The following is a 16640-nucleotide window of genomic DNA, read 5'->3' as shown; positions in this document are numbered from 1 at the left end:
AGCCAATCAGAAAGCACAACCGCTTCCCACCTCCCCGCCCTTCCCCGAAAGCCTGGAGCCGCACTGTTGGTGGAAAAACTACAACTCCCAGCGTCCCCTGCGGCGCCCAAGGACTTCAATTCCCAGTCAGCCCGCGCCTTCGGACTGCGAAGGGCGGAGCGGCAGTATGGCGGCCCCCGGAGCTGGAGATCCTGTCGAAGCTAAGAGTAGCAAGGCCCCTTTGGCTCAGCGCATCGATCCAAGTCGGGACAAGCTGACTCCTGCGCAACTGCAGTTCATGCGGCAGGTGCAGCTTGCCCAGTGGCAGAAGGCGCTACCACAGCGGCGGACTCGGAACGTCCTGACCGGCCTTGGCATCGGGGCCCTGGTGTTAGCTATCTGTATCCCTCCGAACTGTAGAACCGGGGCGACCGTATGTGGGGGTAGGGGAAGGGGAGCAAGGGCGCGTGGGAGGACAGTGTGGGGGTGGTGGAAAGAGCTTGACCTGTGAAAGTCTTGACCACTTGTAAGGCCGAGTGAAAGCGTTTTATTGTACCTGGTCATTTTAAGTTGCTTTTTAAGTATGATTTATTAGTAGTGACGGAGCAGGGGTTCAGGGCTCAGAAGAGCAGAGGGCAGAAGATGGAATCATCTTGATGGTAGGGAGTTTAGGAAAAACTAATGTGCATTTTCCAAGTGGTTTCCTGAACCCACCTCCCAGATGGTTACACCTTCTACTCGGTGTCCCAGGAGCGTTTCCTAGATGACCTGGAGGAGGAAGCCAAAGCTGCCCGAGCCCGTGCCCTGGCAAGGGCATCAGGACCCTGATCCAGTTGAGCACTGCACACTTCCAACCTGCTGGAGCCCCTGACATGATGGGTGATGCCCCATAACCCTGTAGAAATGGAAACCTGGTCACAGCATTGCTGGTCTTCTTACTAACCTTGGACGATTAACTGAGCCCAAGAAGCCAGAGAGTTATGCATTTCAAGGCCCACTTCACACTCATTGTGCGTGGGGACTGAGATTATAGTTTGTTTCCTTGTTTGAGAGCTGTGACCTTGACATTTCTCAAGTTTTCTGACTTTATGGTTTACCCCCTTCACCTGTCAGTGTCTTGACTGTTATGGGAGTACGGGTGGCAGCTCTGTGCAGTGTTAGAGCCTAAAGTGGGAAAGATGGGTTTAGGTTAAGAAAATAAACTGTCATCTCTCATGGAGCCAAATAAGTGTGTTGGGACCAAGGGATGGCATGACACTTCATGCTGGAAAGCTCTGCAGGCAGTAGCTGGAGCAGTGGCATGCCCCAGGGAGCTGCTGTAAATATTTAACTAAAATTACTTTTTTCCTTGAGATTTTTCCACATGATTTAAGAGAAAGATCATTGGGGCGGGGAGAATGTCACTGGGCTATTTGAGACTAAACCAATGTTTTAAGTGAAGGAAGGTCAGTCACCCTTTTGCCCTTTATCCCCAAGAACAATACATCCTTACCCCAACTTATCTGCCTTTTCCCTTCACTAGAGAGGTAGATGAAGGATGAGAGACAGACAACCTCCTTCCTTTTCATTTCTGTTGTGTCCTGCCTATTTAGGTCTAGGGTGGGGTTTGGATGGGATCTTAGCTTGGTGAGATGGATCATTGACTTGTCAGTTTCCTCATGAATAGCTGGCTGGCAGGAAGCCAGAAGGCTGGGCAGCTTCTACCCCTACTTTCCATTGTGAGAGGAAAGTTCTTTCTAAATCTTTCCCTGCCTCACCCAGAACTGGCTTTCCCCCCAGTTCTTAAGGCACAACGTATACAAATCCAGAGTACTAGTTTCCAGCATTTTTATTGGCTGTTCTTAATTCTGGTATAAGAACACCCCCTCCATTCGCCCATCTGGGACTGCACCCTCTAGAAGCATGTGGACTTGGGTGGGACTGCTTAGTGGTTGACCCTTAGCTGGGGAGGTGACAGGGATGAGAGTTGCAGGCTGTAGAACCAACACCTCTGCACACAGCAAACAGTTCCCACACTTGGCTTCCCTGTGGTGGAGCAGCTCTCTCCATGCCCCTCTGGGCTTCTACTCCCTCGGTGCCAGGGCCTTCCTTGCACAGTTCTGTTGGTCAGCAGATTCTGAGAGCACAAGCTCCATGGTGGTTCTTGGTGTGGGAGAGACACATGGCTTCTGTTCTGAAATCACTGGAGGGGGAAAAAAGGCACTGAAGAAACCTCCAGAGTGAGAGGAAGGTGAAGCTGCAACCAGTTACCATTCCCAGGCTCTCCCTCTCTTGGGCCCGCCCTCACCATCCTGCCAACATCCCCGGCGAATGTCACCCCCTTGCTTGCCCGCTGCTCCTGGGAGCCGGTGCTGCTGCCACTCAGAGAGTTCCTTCGCATGATGCCTGGGTGCAGGATGGGGAAGGAGAGCAGCACTGAATGAGGGAAGGGACCGTGGGGAGAGGGAGGCTAGTCCCCCCAAACCAAGGGGCAGACTGCCAGGGCCTGGAAGAAAGCCAGGTCAGTTGGGGAGGGGGCAGGAAAGATGGAAGCTGGTGTCCGCAGTCTCACCAGGACCTGGGGGCTCTGAGCGCTGCAGGCTGTTTCTGCGGGAGGTAGGGAAGCTGCCCTTGGAGAGGCGCCGCTGGCGGCTGGACAGCATGGCAGCTGGTGCCACTATACCCGGTGGGGGCTGCTTCCCAAGCCGGCTGTACAAGTCCTCGATTTCCTTTTTCTGTAGTGTCTGTAGTGCCTCCACCTCTGACAAGTGCCTGAGGACGCACCGAGCATGAGAGGGTTAGCTGTGCGCTTCGCTTTCCCAAGAGTTCCTCTTGTCCTCCCTCCTCCCCAGACTTACTTCTGCCGAAGACTCTGCAGCTCAGCCCAGAACTCCTCATCCTCCCCACTGCTCTCTGACTCCTCACTGCTCAGACACAGGCTGCTGTACGAGTAATTCATCCATACTGGGCTGGGATGGCTCAGGGGTGGGGGGCTGCCCCCCACTCTGGGTTCCTTCCCATCGTCCCCTTCTTCCTCAATTCTAGCCCCCAGGCCTTCGGCTGCACGGTCACTCTCAGCCAGCGCTTCCCTGGCCTCTGGCCTGCTTCCAGCACTGTCTTCTGTGTCGGAGCTCTCCGAGGTCAGCTGAGGGGTTGGAGGCTTCAGGGAACCAGAAAGGGTTGAAGATGTTGGCTGCAGGGGAAGAGTCTCAGCTGGTTCCTTGGATGAAGTCACTTGGAAACGCCCAACAAGTTGGGGCTTTCCTTCTGTAGAGAGACAAGGAGTTGGGATGAGGAAGGTTTATCAGTGGCTGGATATAAAGAGGACTGAGGACAGTGGTCAGTCTCTCACCTTCAGAGATGGGTGCCAGTCTAGCTTCACCCAGCAGTGACCGAGCTGGATTGGGAGAGGCCTGCAAAAAGTAGGTCCTTGAAGGAACTGATAGAATGGAGCCCCTTATTCATCCCCCGTGGTCTCCTACTCACCTCACTCTCCATCTCAGTTGTCAGGGGTGAAAGCCTCTCCTGGTCACAAGGAGCAAGGGCAGGGGCTGGGGGCAGGCTGGGTAGGGGACCTGGAGGGGCTAGAGGAGACTGGGAAGGGAACCCCGGGGATGTGGACAGCAGGGACTGGGCCACAGTCATCACAGCCAGTGAGAAGGCACTAGCCAGAGAGAGGAGAGGAGCTGCTGTGGTGGCGGGGAGGGGAGAATCGGGGGGGCATGGAAGAAAAGAAGGCAGAATCGAGGTGACCTGGGAACAACTAGGCGAGAATGGAAGTGGGGAGCTGGGGAGAGAACTCTGAGGAAACTGAGGGTCTGGACACTGGGATGCACTGGGGGAAAATGGAAGTGGAGAGCTGGGAGGGGGTGGAGAGAGATTTGAAGAGTCCTGGGAAGACACTGGGGAGAATGGGGAGGGGCTGGGATGACATGTGAGAGAAGTGATGGGGAACACAGGGGTTCCTGGGGAAAAGGGAGTTCCTGGAGAAGATGGGGAGGTAGAGAAGGCTGCCCAGCCCCTCTGCTCCGGGGAGGCGCTGCTCCGGACCTCTCCTGGGGGGGAAGGTGTGTTGAAGTTCCAGCTCCCTCCGGGAGCAATAGCAAGGGGCTGGGCCAAGCAGGAACAGGACTCGATACATACCATTGGTGGGGTCTGGGAGGGGCCCTGGGAGGGCAGGCAAGGGTGCTGGCTCCTCCTGAGTGAGAGAAAGGGGCCCTTAACAGTGGGGAGAACAGGAGGCCTTGGGAGGCTTCAGTCTGGGGTTCTTAAGCTGGGACCCAGGAACTTCTAGGAGTCCATAGATGGTCTCAAGGGATTCAAAAGTGTATATGCTGAAATATTTAGAGGTAAAGGGGCATGATATCTGTTACTTTCAAGAGGTTCTGGGAAAAATAATTTGCTCATACATGGAGAAAGGGAGAATGATAGTGCTGATACGCAAAACACTAACAGTTGGCAAATTGGGGCAAAAGGCATTTAGCAGTTCTTTGCAACTTCTCTGTAAGTCTGAAATGATTTCAAAATAATGAGTGAAAAGCTAAGTATGCATGGAATATTGTTTTCTAGAACAAGGGTCTATGACTTTCATCCAATTCTCAGACGGGGTAAGAGCCACTGTTTTGGGGTCCCAGAAATGAAGGGGTTTGGCACAGGCAGAATAATGGGGTCTGAGTAGAGTCCATTCCCTTAGAGGTGCCCAGAGGGGTCTAACCTGAGGGCTTGGGGGGTCTTCAGCAGTCTCCACGGGGCCAGTATCTCTCCTCAGCAGAGTCTCTACTCGCTGGATAATCTCCCGAATCCGGCTCAGGAATCCCGCTCGCTCCGTGGGCAGAATGAACTCATTATACACCTGACAGGAGTCAATAGGAAGGGGAAAGCAGGCTCAGTTCATCTACTCACCCCTCTCCCACCCCAACCCCCGGTCCTCAAAAACCAACCCTTCATCCCACTGTTCCTGCCAGCCACCAATCCAGAACAAGCGTCTGAGTATCTGCTGCATGTCATAAGGTGAAACGCAGCTTTGAGGAAAGGTGCTACCGCTCTGGACGCTGCACACACCTGGTGCTGTTCATACCACATTTACCCCCAACAGCAGCTCTCGGGGTCTGTATTAACATCCCCATTTTAGAGTTTAGATAACTAATGTCAAGGACCACCCAGATCTCTCTGAAGTCAGCTTGAGTTCTTCCCACTGGACCCTCATGTGTTTTCAGACACGGTTCCTCTGCTCTACCAGGGCTTAAAAGCATACCATACAGCATCCCCGCCCCCCCCCCAGCAAAGTTAAGTAAAAATAAGGCAATAAATGTAAATGTCATAATTCCACCAATGCAAATTGCACCAGGCATTGTGCTAGGCCCTGTGAGGAATACGGGAAACAAGGTCCTGGTCTGGAAGCCAAAAACCCAGTGGAAGGTTTACATATGTCAGCAGTCTGGCAAGGCAGCCCATGAGAAGTGAGGCAATTGTGATTAAAAATGCTCTTCCAGGAAGGGGGAAGGGAGAGTTATTTAATGGATAGTTTCAGATTTGCAAGAATCAAAAGTTCCAGGGCTATGTCACAACAATGAATATATTTAGCACCACTGCACTGTACACTGACACAGTTAAGGTGGTACATTTTGTTGTGCTTTTTAAAATTACAAAAAATTGCTATTCCAAAGAGAACTGGTCATACCACCCTGGAGGACAGGAAGCTTGGATGGCTGAGCCTGGGAGGATGAGTCAGAAAAGCAACTCTTAACCGAGGACCTACCAGGTGTGAACGCTTCTCATACGTGCTACTGTATCACTCACTTCTGGTACATATTATATCACTTCTCGTTAATTACACATCAGAACATCTTTGCAAAATAAGTATTATAACCTGTACTTCCCTGATGAGTAATGGAGGTTGAGAGAGGTTGAGAAACTTGCCCAAAGTCCCCAAATTGGGAAACAACACCTGAAATTTGGACTCAGGAGATGGGTGAGAGCCCACCCTTTCCTCTACCACCCTGCTCATCAGGAAGAGCAGGGCAGTCAAGGCAGAGAACAGCATGAATAACAGCTCTGCCTGAAAGAGTGGCACGTTCACAAAGCCCGAAGACAAGTCTGCCTGAGAGCACTGTGAACTTCCCAGGCCACGCCCCAGAATTTGGTGCTTACTCTAACCACAGGAAGCTACTTTTAGGGGTCAAAAAGCAACAAGATCAGCTCTAAGTCTCTGTGCTGCAGAGGAGTGGAGGGTGTGCTGGGGAGGAAAGCAAAGAGGACCTCTGCAGGACCGTGCAGAAACCAGAGTGACTGGAAGACTCTGGAAAGGTCAAGTGGCTTGATGGGGAAGGTGGTAAGCCGCATGCCAAGTGATTGTCGTTGCCATGCATGTCGTTGTCCCAGACACACAGTAAATGACGGGCAGAGGAGAGGTGTTTGAGAGCTCCCGGAACCTTACATTTCTCCCATTTCCTTCACTTCACCCCAGAGGCTGGCATCCACTCCCCCACTCCACTGAAACAGACCCCCACAAAGACGCCTGACAGAAGCTAGCACACTCACCACAGTCATTGCCCTAAGCAGCCTCCTTGAAACTCTCACTGAGTTTTTACTATCACATGGTCACCTCCTACCTCTCTGTCTCCATCTCTGTGTCCCTCAATGATGTATCTCTCCCCCCAATTCACTGAGGGATTGGGGGTATCCACTGAGACACACTCTTGGGCCCTCTACGACTCTGACTTTGCAGGTCTATCTCCCTGTACTCTCAATCCTCTGCTCATGATTCCTAAACCCACCTCTCTCCCCAGTCCCGCCTGCCCCTTATCTTGCCTCTATGAAGCATCTTATCATGTCTACCCCTCTGTAATTCAATTTCAACCTGACCCCTAAAAAAAGAATTATTTTCATTTCCAACACCCTCTGCCCTTTGATGGTTTATTTCATCATTTCCTCCAGCCACAAGTCTCCCTTGACATCCCCTCTCCCTAACTGCCTATCAGAACAACTCAGAAAATATTTACCGACACTTCTGTGTACTATACTGTGTCAATAATTACTGGATTGCAGAGTAATTTTTTTTTCCTCCAGCAACCCCTTTTCTTCTCTCCCTTGCCCCCATAATCCATTCTTTCCTTGATCCTCATCTGGCTTCTTATATTCACTTGCCCCCTATCTCCAACCCCCTCCCACATCCCATGGCAGAATGAAAGCTTATTTTCACCATGTTAATTCTTAAGACGGTCCATAATCTGGTCCCACTCTACACGCCCACATACACCCACGCCTCCACAATTCTTACAGGAATCCCTGGTCCACTAACAGTGGTCTCCTCACGGAGCTCTCCCAGTCCCAATATTCTAAGTCACTCCCTACTTCCATGCCTTCGCTTATGCTGTATGGCCATCGAGACACACTGTCTACTCTTCACTGCCATTCTTACCTGTTAGTCAGGGCCTTGCATAAATTCTGCCTCTGCCCCCTGCAGCCCCCAGCCTATGCTTTACTTATAGCCACACTATCACATCTAGTGTGCACTGCACCAGAGCATTTGTATATACCCTGCCTCTCTTTGTTCCAGTTGAGGAGCCAAACCTTATTGGATAAACAGACATCTCCCCAAAATAAGGGTCGCGTTGTCTCCAGTGTTACTGCACTGAGCGCCATCCGGTGCTCTCAAGAACCCTTGCTGTCGTATAGGGGGTGGAAGGAGTTCAGCACCAAGGGCCATCAGGAGGGAGACTGTTGTCCCAACCTGAAGACTCTGTCCACATCTCTTGCCCTCACCATGGCAGCTGCAATCTCTTCTGGGCTGTCCCCATCCAGATCAAATCGGAAGGTCACCATCTTGCTGTTGTGCGTCTGTAGCTGGCACTCAACCACTCTGTCGTTCTGGTCTGAGACCTTCAGATTCAAATCAGCAGAGGAGAGGAGGTCAAGTCCTCTATTCTCATCATGTGGCCCCACCCCTCTCCAACCAAGTGACATTGGCCAGACGAATTGCAGAGAAACTGACTCTGACTTCAAAGTCTAGTAGTAGAAACTAATCTAGCTGCCTCTTGTCACAAATTGCTACTCCCCCACCCCCCTAACAGTTCCCTCCTGGTCCTATAGCTTATTCCCCATCTCCTGTGACCCTTCCTCACACTCGTGACCCGAAGCCGGGATCGGGGTCTGCGCCGGAGATTTCTCCCTGGGGGTCTTCTCATCCGTCCTATCCCTTCTCCCACGTCGCTAAGGCCTGATGCTGCATCTGAGGCATATCTAGGAAAGGGAAGGAGAGAGGGGTGTCAGAGCAGACACTGAGCTCTCAGAACTCTGTAGGTCTCACCCCTGCACCCAACTCAGACCAGAGCTTACCTGTCTCCAGGGGGAAAGTCACTACCAGGGCCAGAACGTGAAATGGACAGGGCAAATGCCTGAAATAGGAAGTGGGTTCGTGAGCTCAGAGGGAGGTAATTGCTGGCACCCAGGAGATGCTATCAGGGATACTGGAATGCTGGGGAGATGTAATTAAGGAGGGTGATGACAAGAGTGGTGGATTTTCAGGGACATGGGACCAGGTCATGGGGTTGGGTTTCATAAGGAGGGAGATAGGTCATAGGTTTGGAATGTCTGGGAGCCCCCACCCCAGGTGACCCCTCTCACCGAGGGCAGGCAGAGATGGGGCTCGGCGGGGCTGGATGGCATCCCAATAGGGGACTGAAGGGCAGGGTCTGAGGCATCCAGGAAGCCGGAGGAGCTGAGGTAGCCATCAGTCTCACAATCCGCTGGTTGGGAGGGAGGGAAAGAGGGGTCAAAAGAGGGGAAATAATGGGGTGTGTTGGCAGAGGAGGAGACTGCCTGAGCAAGGAGGGAGATGGGAGAGTTCTTTTCCAGAAGGAGCTCCATGGCTATGAGTGGAGGGCACGGTAAGAGGCAGTGCTGCTGGGGGGCAAGGCCAAGGGGTTTGGGACCTAGGTTCTAAGATTAGGAGTGACTTACAGGTGGTAGATGAATAACTGGCATGGCGGAACAGGAAGGGCTGATGCTGGTCTGCCTCTGGCTCCTCAGACTCAGGGGAGAAGACACTGGGGGGACCAGGACCCATGGGGCCAGTTGCTGGTGGGGGTCCTGGCACAGGGGGTAGGGTCTCCAACTCCCTGGCTTTGCGTAGCTTCTCTCGCTTTCGCTGGATGGCAGCAACCCGTTCACGCACTGCACGGGCCACTGGCTGGTAATCAGCTTCACAGACTAAGCCCAGGGCCACCTGGAGTTGGGAGGGTGAGGCATACAGTTTGGGACCCTCCTCGAAGACCCATCAGGACACCTTATTGTGACCTCCAAGATAGGAGAGGAAGGGAACAAATACTGATTGCCACTGTTCATTGACAGGCAACTATATTACCATCATTATATCCTCCTGTGACAGCCTTTTTAAAAAAGATTTATTTATGCATACAAAAACTGGGGTACAGGCCAGAGGTGCGAGGATCCACCATAGAATGGAGAGCAGAACAGGCAGACTGACTAAAGAACACTGCTGAGGGGAGCAGCAAGCAAGATAGGAGAGGTCTGCTGTGCCATGTGGGTAGCTCCCTGGCCGGCCAGGGATCGAACTCATGCTGCAGAGGTTGCGGATTGCTTCACAGTGCTGTGCTAAACCCTTGCGCCACCAGGAAGGCCCTCCTGTGATAGCCTTTTGAAGTAGGTCTTATTAACCCCATATTAGAAATAAGTAAATGACCCATTCATGAGTTCATAGTTAAGTTGGTCAGATGGTCTCAGCTAGGGTGGGCTGGGGGAGGAGAGGCATCTGACAGTATTTTTGTGGTTGTCACAAAAATCTGTGGTTGTGGTTGTCACAAATATCTGTCACAAATATTAGATTATCTGGAGATAATCTAATGAGTAGCCTTGTCCAGGGATTCTTCTCAATACCCTACAATGACAAGGACAGCCACCCCCCCCCGCCCCCAAAAGATGTCAACAACGTTAAGGTCGAGTATGCTGTAAGTGATGGCTGAGGACCGGATCTCAGGTCAGGTCTGAACTGTGCCCTGGAGCCCATCTGAAATATGCAACATTTCAGACACACTCTCAGGTTCTTGACCCACCACAGATCATCCTCCCCTTTCAGCTGCCATTTTTCTATCAAGACTCTCATATTCCCCACACCCCCCTCCCATCAGGCTTCCTAATCCAGCCCCCAAACTTCTACCCCTGCGCCTGTACCTCCCATAGATGCCTCTCATGGTCCACCATTATCTCTCTATTCATTTCACGCAAGCTTTGCTGGGCATATAAAGGAGATGGGGGATCTGACTTCAACTCCACTGACCTGCGTTTAAATTTGACTCTGCCACTTGTTTGTTTGGAACTTGGACAAGGTAGTCAACCCTCTGAGCTCTCACTTCATCAATAAATCAGGATAAACTCATCCCACTCAGGGTTGGTAACAACAATCAAATGCATGTGAAAGTAATCTAAGTCAAGCAGGGACTGGGCTACTGAAGAGCCAAGCACTGCAGGGGTAGAAAAACCAATGAACAGCCTCTGCCCTCGAGGAGTTTATGGTCTAGTGGAGGAGAAAGACAGGAAGAGGTCTTAATATAAGACATCTTGTGGTGGGTCCTGTATGAAGGACTTGCTGAAGTGAAAAGAAGCATTTAATTTTGACTCTAGAGGGGACAGGCTCACTAATATTGATAGTTCTGGGTATGGGGTAGGCGCTCTAATATTGACAGTTCTGGGTAAGGGACAGGCTTCCTAATATTGACAGTTCTGGGTATGGGGAAAGAAAGAAAACACCGAGGGGGGCTGGAACAGTGAAAAAGAGAAAAACAAATAGATCAACCGGAGAGAAGGGCATCCCAGGACTATCAGACCAGCAGGAAGTAAAGCAGGGCGGTTGGGGGACCCAGGGCTCTGTGAAAGGGGAAGCTTGTGAGCCAGCACACGTGAGCGGACAGGTGCGCGGCCTCGGCTGGGAGACACTTGCAGGAGCTGAGAGGGGCGGGTCAGGGGTCTCTCCCAGCCCACCCCGGCCCCACCCTCATGGCCTCGGCCCCTCAGGTCTGTCCTCCACTCACCATCTCCTGTGCCACCTCCTCGGCGGCGTCCCGGCCCAGCTGGAAGAGGAACTCGATGGCCTGGTTGTCCCGCGGCCGGCCCCCGCGCCGCGCATCCTCCATGCGCAACCAGAGCTTGAGACCCGGCTTCTCGCCGTCGTCCTCTTCCGCCAGCTCCACGTGCACGCCACGCTCCTCGCGGAAAAAAGCGTGAGCCAGCAGGTCCTGGATGGTGAACCTGAGGATGGGTGACGCCACGGTGAGCCGAATCTCCCTGCCGCCAGCCCCCCAACATCCATCCTCACCGTGCCCACCGCCCCCCACCCCAGCCCACCTCTCATTCTTATCCGTGCGGATGCAGCCTTCTATGATCTCCTTCACCTCAGGCATCTTCACCTTGTAGAAGCTGTTGGGCTTTGTGCCCTGGGGGAGGGGATTTGCTTGAAGCCTGCGGACTTCAGCGCCCTAATCCGACCCACCCTCCCCACCTAGCCCAAGGCAGCGGCTCCTGCCCTCGCAAGAGCCCCCGACTGCTACTGGGAGGTTTGATTTCAAATCCCAGCCCCGCCCCCCCTTTCTTCCAGTTACCCACTGTGTGACCTTGAACAAGTCTCCCCTGAGCGGGCGTGTATAAAACTCAGGGCAGAGCTTGTTGGCCTTGCTCTCCCCGTGGGGCCGCTGTAAGGATCGCAGGGGAGATTGGATGTAAAATCATTTGTGAACTCTAGGGGGCGCTACACGCATCATTCTCCCTAAAATAGCTTGTACTGGAGGCGGGCGTGAGTGCATCCACTATCCTGCCATGTTCACCGGGGCACCTACCCTGTTTTCATTAAGGATCATTGACAGAGGACTGGTTGGAGCAGGAAAATGGGCAGGGAACCTAGAATTTCCTCTCTTCCCTGCCCACTCTCACCGAAGTGACCTTGCGGTAGATTTGCGCAGCATTCTGGCACTCAGAGTAAGGGTACTCGGAGGTAGCCATCTCCAGCATGCACATGCCAAACGCGTACACATCCACGGCCTCATCATACTTTTCTTCGTACATCTCTGGGGCCATGAACTCCGGGGTACCTACAGGATCCACGGCAGGCATCAGGCTGCAGGGCCTCCCTTCTGACTCCATCGCTTCCCTCAGGTTGGCAGAGGCTAGGAAGCTGGGGGCAAGCCCTGCAAGTTCTGCATTGCAACTGACCAGTCCTTACCCACCATGGGGGTTTGCAGGGGAGAGGGGGAGGCCAGAGGTCTTCTAATTCTGTGGATCTCAAGGGACCCTGCTGAGGGGAGGGGGCCCCCAGACTCTCTTCTGACATGGGGAGGTAGGAATGGCAAGGACCCTCCTGGAGGGGACACACCAATGACACTCTTGGCAAAGGAGGCGCGCTTGAGTGTGGCCAGGCCCAGGTCACCGATCTTGACCGAGCCAGAAGGGCCTGTGATAAAGACGTTGTCGCACTTGAGATCCCGGTGCAGGATGGGAGGAACCCGGGAGTGTAGAAAATGCAGCCCTCTCAGGATCTGGCGGCTCCAGCGCTGAAGGACTCGGGGCTTCATCTCACGGAAGCGCCTCAGGTATCTGGGAGAGGAGGCATAGCCAGAGTCTCACGGGGCAGGGAAGGAGGCGGGACATACCCCCAGCCTCCCCCAAACCACCATCTAGACATCTGCCAACATTCTAGGCAGAAGCCTACTTTGCTTCAGGGAGAAACTGAGTTGGAGGTGTGGTAGGTAGACAGGAGGTTACAAAATGGGCCGGGCAGTAAATCACAGAGAGGGCAGGGGCCAAGGTGCCTTGGGAATGCAGGAAAGGATGACTAACTGCCCAGCGCATGGGGGAGGACTTCACAGAGGAAATAACTTTTGTGTTGCGTCTTGAAGGAGAGAAGGGTGAAAGGGGAAGGAATGGAGACTTTCCAGGCAGCCGGGACAGCAAGTGACAGGGCAGGCTGGCAGGAGGTGCTGGGAAATCTGTTTGTCTGGAACTTTGGCTGGAGATAAGGGTAGATCCTAAAGACTGTGTGTGTGGACTTTATCCCAAGGATAGTGGGAAACATCGAAGGGGCTCTAAGGAGGGGGTGATAAGGTCCTCTTTCCCATGGAGAAGGATACCCCAGGCTGCAAGAAGATAGGCTAGCATGGAGAGGAGAGGGGCAGGGTGGGGAAGGTCCTGCCTGTAGGAGGTTGCTGCAGGAATCCAGACCAGTGACGTGGCAAAGAGGATGGGCAGTAAAAGACCAGTGGGGAGACATCAGGACTTGGAGACAGACAGGTGGGGGGAAGGAGATACACAGGGTGGAGAGAGAGGAGGGATCTGGAGAGATGCCCAAGTTTGGACTGGATTGTTAGATGCTGCCATTCTTCAAGGCAAGGACACAGGGAGGGTGGATGAGAGACAGTGACCTTGGATTTGGACCTGGGTGTAGAGTTTGAGGAGCCTTGGAAAAGTTCCAGAAGTGGGTACCTCCCATCACCAGCCCTCCCACCACCACCAGCGCAGAGCTCACGTCTTGAGCGTGCCCGAGGTCATGAGTTCGGTGACCAGCACGATGCAAACCTGGCCCCTCAGCACCGACTTCCATGAGTCATAGAAGCGGACAATATTGGGGTGCTGCAGTCCCTTGAGCATCTCCACCTCCTCTGAGAATCTCTGCCGCTCAGCTCGAGATAGTTTCCGGGTCTGTGGGGTGGGAGTTATGCACACATCAGGCCCAGGACCCCCATGGAGAGGGAAATGGGGGTACAAGGGTGGGGCTAGAGGGAGAGGTGAGGGTTGGAGCAGAGGGGGTTGGAGAGTTGGGGCTAGGACAGTGGGATTGCTCTCCCAACTGGCTGTAGACCCCGAATTCCTGGTCCACCCCCTTGGGTTGCTCCAACGACACTCCTATCCTGGGCCTGGGGCTGCCTCTTGGACCCCCACTGGACACAAGCGCCTTTATGGAGCCAGGTCTGGAAGCCCTGAGCTCAATAGCGCCTTTGTGGCAGCCAAGGCCAGCCGTGTGGAGGGAGGGGGTGCCCCAGTGCTTGGCAGTGGGCAGGCAGCAGGCGGATGGCGAGCAGAGAATTGGGACCGGCAAGAGGGTTGGCCCCAGAAACTGGTAACTGCTCGATCCAGACAGGAGGCTGGAGGGCTGCAGAGGGAGGTAAAGAGAAAAGAGAAAGGATCCAGGACCAGGTGCCAGGAGACAGCCCCCGGCCCGTTCTGCCCCGTCTCATCTCCCTCCCCCGCCACCCTCCAGTTTGGCTGCTTCTCCTGGCTTGGCCCCGAGCCTGGGGCGCGGCACTGGCAGGCACTAGGGGTGAGCCCAGTGCCAGGGCTCCAGGAGAGGACCCTTCCCCCAGGCTCTGTCCCCCAGTCTGAATTGGACTTAACTGGGTTCTCCCCGGTGGGAGAAAGGTCCTGCAAACCAATGTTCCCCAAAGCCCACAGGGTTCAGATGCCTTTGAGTCTGGGAAGGCGGAGCCCAGGTAGGCAGTGGGATAAGGAGCAGGACTGGACTCAGGCCAGGGCTAGAGTGCTGGCTCCCCCTCCCCCAGCTCCGGAGAAGTCCAGAAGTCGAACTGCTTAGGAAGGGAGCTGGAAGGGCCCTCTCCCACATTAATTGCCTGAAATCTTCAGGGGGTGCAAGGGCCCTGCCCTAGCTCTTGGTCTTCATCACCCCAGCCTCCTGATCCAGGGACTCAGAGTGAGGGAGCAGGAGGACCAGGGCCACACTGAGGGTCTGAGGATTTCAGGGCAAGGGAGAGAGACAGCGAGTAATCACTGCGGGAAAGCGGTGAGGCCAGCCCCCCTCATCTGCACTGGCTCCCTACTCAACTTCCCTTCCTATTCCAGCTCTCAGAGTATGGAGGCTTTAAAGTGGGGATGTCCAAACCCATAGGGGAACCACCAGACACCACCTGCTTCAGCTTCTCCTTGGGCATCCCTTAGTCAACTCCACGGATGATCAGAGCAAGGGAGGAAGGAGTGTCTGGGCATTTCGCTGGAAAAACACATCCCTGCCCCGCTGCTGTCCCCTGGGTGTCCCTTCCCAAGACTCCCGAAAGGTCCCGTCCCGCGGTGCGACCGCGGAGGTACCCAGCCACACCTGCAGCTCGCACCAGGCCACCTCCACGGTGGTGTCGGTGTCCAGCCCGCGATACACCGTCTTGAACGAGCCACGTCCAATCTCGATGTCAAATTTAAGGTATCGGCCGTCCGGGGACGTTGCCACGGCCTGGGTCTCGGTGTCCTCCTTTTCCTCCTGTTCCCGCTGCCGCTCCAGGGCCTCGGCTTCGGAGACCCTCGGCGGCTCCCTGGAAGCGGGGCCTCCCGCGGAGCCCGCGGGCTCCGGATGCGTGGGCTCCGCCGCCTTCACCGGGGCTGCTCCGGTCCATGTGCTCTCGGGGGGCTCTTTGGGGCTCGGCGGTGGGCTCCCCGGGGGGCCGGGGCCCGCGGCGCCCGGAGGATCAGGGGACTCCGGAACGGGGGAGGCTGCCTGGGACCAAGAGCTCAGCAGCCCCAAGTCGACCGAGCTGCGGCGGCTGAGACGGGAGGCGCGCGGCCGGGGCTCAGCCTTGCCCGAGAAGCGGCGCACCCGGCGAGGAGGGGGCCCGAGGCGGGGCGGCCCCGCGGCGGCGAGAGGCAGCGGGGGCCGCAGGGCCAGGTCGGCCTCCGCCTGGGACATGGGGGCCGCGGCCTCTGGGGTCGGGGGTGCCAGCATGGGGACGAGCCGGCCACCGCAGAGCGGCGAGCGGGCGCTGGCGCGGAGGCGGCCTGACAGGGGAGCTGGCCGGGTGTGCAGCTCTCGGGCTGAGCCGCTGGGGCCCCAACCCCGAGCTCGGCGGCCCCGCCGCCCCGCCCCCGGCCCCGCCCCCGAGCGCACCCCCGCCTTTACCCCCCAGGGCCGCCCCCTCGCCCGCGAGCTGTGCGGATCCCCGCGCACAAGTCCACACCTCAGCCGCCGCCCCGCCCCCGCCCCGCCCCGCCCCCACCTCCCGGGAACCCGCTTTCCGTCCCATTCCCGGACGAGGGGTGCGCGGCGGTAGGTGCGCTCCCGCGCTGGGTGCGCAGAACTGTTTGAGTTGGGGACGGGGAGGGGGGGGGACGGCGCGACGCCCGGACTGCAAAAGGAAATTGACCTCGGCTCCCCGGCCCTAGAAAGGCGGGTGGTTAGGGGGAGGCTACCACCCGCCTGCAGGCCCCAGATAAAGTAGCGCCGCTCCTTCCCCGTCGTCCGGAGGAGCCCCAGGCCGAACTCGCCGAGGTCAACGGAAAGGTCCGGCTTGGTTTTCTCCGACTCGCCGGCCCTCCGCTGGGGCACAAGGGTGGGTGTGTGCACCCCAGGGCAAGTCCCTCCCCCAGCTAAGGAGCCGGTCACCCATCCCCTCCACCCCTCTACCTTGACCGCATCCTGGCCCTGGCCAGGGCGGCTGTTTGTGCTATGTGGGCTCTCTTTCCTGCCTCTCACGTTTGCCAAAGTTTCCAATAAACCAAAGTCCATATCCGGTATGCTCCCTCTCAGCTCCCCTTGGCCTCGACTACCCCGTCAGGGCCAGGGCGCGAGGGAGGGGCTTCAGAGCAGTTCAGGACTTCAGGGGGAGATGGTGAGGGAAGGGGAAACCATTATATTAGTCAGTTCAGAGACAGAAAGCAGACTGTCCCCAAGCTGTGTTCCA

The 16640-nt window shown here is 55.6% G+C and overlaps 2 protein-coding genes across 2 annotated transcripts; one reads left to right on the top strand and one right to left on the bottom strand.

Annotated features, from left to right (window-relative positions):
- Window positions 1–166: 166 nt before the first annotated feature.
- COA3 (cytochrome c oxidase assembly factor 3) lies at window positions 167–807 on the top strand (the record flags this gene model as incomplete). The annotated part of the gene is made up of 2 exons (XM_084236499.1): window positions 167–380; window positions 701–807. The coding sequence occupies 2 exons, from the start codon at window positions 167–169 to the stop codon at window positions 805–807; spliced, it is 321 nt and encodes a 106-aa protein (XP_084092625.1).
- A 988-nt stretch (window positions 808–1795) lies between these two features.
- WNK4 (WNK lysine deficient protein kinase 4) lies at window positions 1796–15685 on the bottom strand (the record flags this gene model as incomplete). The annotated part of the gene is made up of 18 exons (XM_084236209.1): window positions 1796–2161; window positions 2531–2730; window positions 2817–3225; window positions 3311–3371; window positions 3445–4013; window positions 4102–4156; window positions 4673–4810; window positions 7723–7839; window positions 8082–8199; window positions 8296–8354; window positions 8584–8705; window positions 8920–9184; window positions 11007–11223; window positions 11320–11408; window positions 11902–12059; window positions 12341–12561; window positions 13490–13662; window positions 15071–15685. 18 exons carry the CDS (start codon window positions 15683–15685, stop codon window positions 2043–2045), a joined length of 3705 nt encoding a protein of 1234 aa, XP_084092335.1. The 3' UTR covers window positions 1796–2042.
- Between the last annotated feature and the right edge of the window lie 955 nt (window positions 15686–16640).

Source organism: Talpa europaea (genome assembly GCF_964194135.1).
Source record: "Talpa europaea genome assembly, chromosome: 7".
Taxonomy (NCBI): Eukaryota; Metazoa; Chordata; class Mammalia; order Eulipotyphla; family Talpidae; genus Talpa; species Talpa europaea.
The sequence above is the reverse complement of the archived record's forward strand: the minus strand, read 5'-3'. Positions and strand labels throughout refer to the sequence as shown.